This window comes from Silene latifolia, chromosome 8 (assembly GCF_048544455.1).
Source record: "Silene latifolia isolate original U9 population chromosome 8, ASM4854445v1, whole genome shotgun sequence".
In the NCBI taxonomy this organism is placed as follows: Eukaryota; Viridiplantae; Streptophyta; class Magnoliopsida; order Caryophyllales; family Caryophyllaceae; genus Silene; species Silene latifolia.
Window position 1 is genome coordinate 7,480,882 of NC_133533.1, and position 2,936 is coordinate 7,483,817.

Consider the following 2,936-nt stretch of genomic DNA (forward strand, 5'->3'; position numbering starts at 1 on the left):
ACAAATTTTGTACAATCAACAGGTTTGTTTAATTTCCCTGCAGTCTTAGTAAGTAGATATGATTATCACCGTCGAAGCAATCCATGAATCCTTACATAGTTACCTGCTAATATACCGAGTATAGAAAATGCACTACTGAAAACATAAGCATGAATGACCTTCCAAAACACGCTTTCGATCTGTGTTTGTTCGCCTCTACCAATGCCTAAGTGGCTCCTTATCAAATTAGTTAACCATGTTCCTTATCTGTGTTTGTTCGCCTTTACTGAAATTAACTCGACTCTGAAACATACCTAAACTAATCCATGTTCAACACGGGCTAATAACATACAAATTTCCATTCTTTGATTTGTGCTTTTTTTTTTCTCTTGATTTGTTAATGAAACCGTGTCTTAACTTTCGGGTCGTTTAAGCGTCCCGTCTCTTGATTTGTTAATGAAACCCATTACGACCCTCTCGACCTGCATTTGAACACCTCTGCTGATGGAAAGTTGTTCCTTCTCAAATTCGACAACCATGTTTGAAAATCCGCAATGTTAAATTGAAAGACTGATAGATTTTCACCTGAATGCGAAATATTTAGACGTCTACCTATTACTGTAATAGTTTTCCCATTCACCCATTGTATAACCGAATTTTAGTCTAAGAAGATAAATCAGCGCGCTACTGATAATTCGATAAAATATCTTAACAATGTTTATAAACGAAATTCTAAGCATTCGAGCTTCTACTTATTACTCTGTTTTTTCCATTGTATAACATATTTTAATCTAAGAATCTAAAACATTATTGTAAATGTTCTTATATATGAAGTTAATGTTATTACATTAACAAGTTAACCTGAGACTCAACTATCCGATTTCTCTAGAAGACCTTCATTCAATCCAATTCCAAAACCCTAAGAACTTATGTTTGAAACAGAGGAATAAATAATCAAAATTTTAGGGACAATCAAAGTAAAATTGAATGAATATACATACGTTACTCTACCGCGAATTTCTCAAGATCACACCATCTATACCAAGACGAATGTGATTTATACTGCTCTTGGGGTTCCACGGAACTTTTAATCGGCTGTAGCACGATGCTATCTCCTGCAACACATGTCTGAACATATCCGTAAGGGAAACTTTTGGGGAAATCATGTGCAATAAAACTCTTTGTTTGTTCGTCTTTACTGAAATTTCGGAATGTTAAAAGAAAAAACTGATAGATTTTTAACCTAATAGAAAGCCTGATGCGAAATTCTAAGCATTCCAACTGATAGTTATTTTGGATTTATTCGGAATATCTGTATAAACATGTTTTAAACTAATTAGATACGGAGTAAATCATTATCGTAACAATGTTTATAAACTGAAATTTTCGAGGGAATCAGCACTACTAATACCGTAACAAGCAAGTTAACTTGACAGTTAATGATCTAATTTCTCTAAATGACCTTGAATCCAATTTGAAAATTGAAAACAGAAAAATAAAAGGAGTATACGGGTTTACTCTATCGCCAAATTCTCAAGATCATACCATATATACCAAGACATTAATGGATTATCCTGCTCTTCGGGGTTGACGTAACTTTTCATCGGCTTTACAGAATCTAGCAGGATGCTACCTCCTGCAACACAAGTCCGACGACAGCCGTATGGGAATTTTTTGGGAAAATCATGTGCAATAATACTCTTTTTATTCCAAGCAACAGTCGGATTTTTATGGTTAAACAATGTGAACTGTTGTATCTCATCACTTTCCTTCCGCCAAATGAACAGAGTTGGGCACCCTCTCAAGGATGTCAAATAGTATTTGATTGTCTCAACGTCGTCTTTGATGGATATCGTATCAAGCTTGTAATCTCTGAAAACCTCGTGATACAGATCAAAGCCAACCACGGTTAGGTTGCCATTAATTTCATTGTCATCGACCCAATAAATGACTCCATCGAGACAAAAGCTATCGTTGCTTCTCCAATAACGCCAGTTCACGGTCACTGCAGAACATAGAAATTTATACTCAATCGGTTTCCAATGGTTCGATCCAAGAGTGAATAATGCGGCCTTGGTACGACACACTTTGCTTCCACCATAGATACTCAGAACCTTGTATACCTTACTTACTGGATCAAAACCTAATGCATACCAAAATCTATTATTACCCGCACTCTCTGTACATACTGAAGGAAGATGGATAAAATCCTGAGTCTTTAAGTTTAATAGACCGACATGCGTTGAAAATTGATCAAAGCGACAAATGAGGTCATTGCATATATTGGACACGCTGTGCCTCCGGAAGAGAGCCTCAGTGAAACGTTCATGATGCCCTATTATTACATCCGCTAAACGTATCTCCGTTGTCCTGCTATTTCTTACAGTCATTTTTGTTGTCTTTGGTACAGTCATAGTCTTTCTGTTGGGGGTGGTGTTATCGGAGAGCTCGAATGAGAGAACCGTGTCATATCCCTTTGTCGTCGAGTATACCATAAAAGCAAGTTTCGAATGTTTATCGTATGAACGAGAGTGTCTAAGCATGAAAGCCTGAATGGTTAATGTAGTATTCCAGTGTTTGGAAACGCACTGGCATCTTGATAGTACTTTCGGTGGCAGATGCGACAAAATAACAATCTGAAGTTCTTCGGGAATATTTGTAATCCGCCTTTTAACTCCGCCTTTAAACTTTTGCTCGACATTCATCTCCACCGAATTATCAACTATGCTTGTTGTCTCTCGACCAAATACGGTTGTAATTTCGAAATCAACACCTTGAACGAACAGAAAAGAGACAGCCTCGCGAGGTGAATGGTTGGAATAAACCTCGCAAATTTTGAACAAATTGGGCAATTCCTAATTCCTAATCGGATCGAGAGAGTAGTATATAATTAAAGGCTATGGACTAGGGTTTAGGAAACAATGCATACTCTAATTCTGAAAAGTAGATTTAGGAAA

At 36.8% G+C, this 2,936-nt stretch overlaps 1 protein-coding gene across 1 annotated transcript; it reads right to left on the reverse strand.

The window, feature by feature from the left end:
• Window positions 1–1,493: 1,493 nt before the first annotated feature.
• On the reverse strand, window positions 1,494–2,684 carry LOC141594584 (putative F-box protein At1g32420). The gene has a single exon (XM_074414592.1). It carries the CDS (start codon window positions 2,682–2,684, stop codon window positions 1,494–1,496), a length of 1,191 nt encoding a protein of 396 aa, XP_074270693.1.
• Window positions 2,685–2,936: the final 252 nt, after the last annotated feature.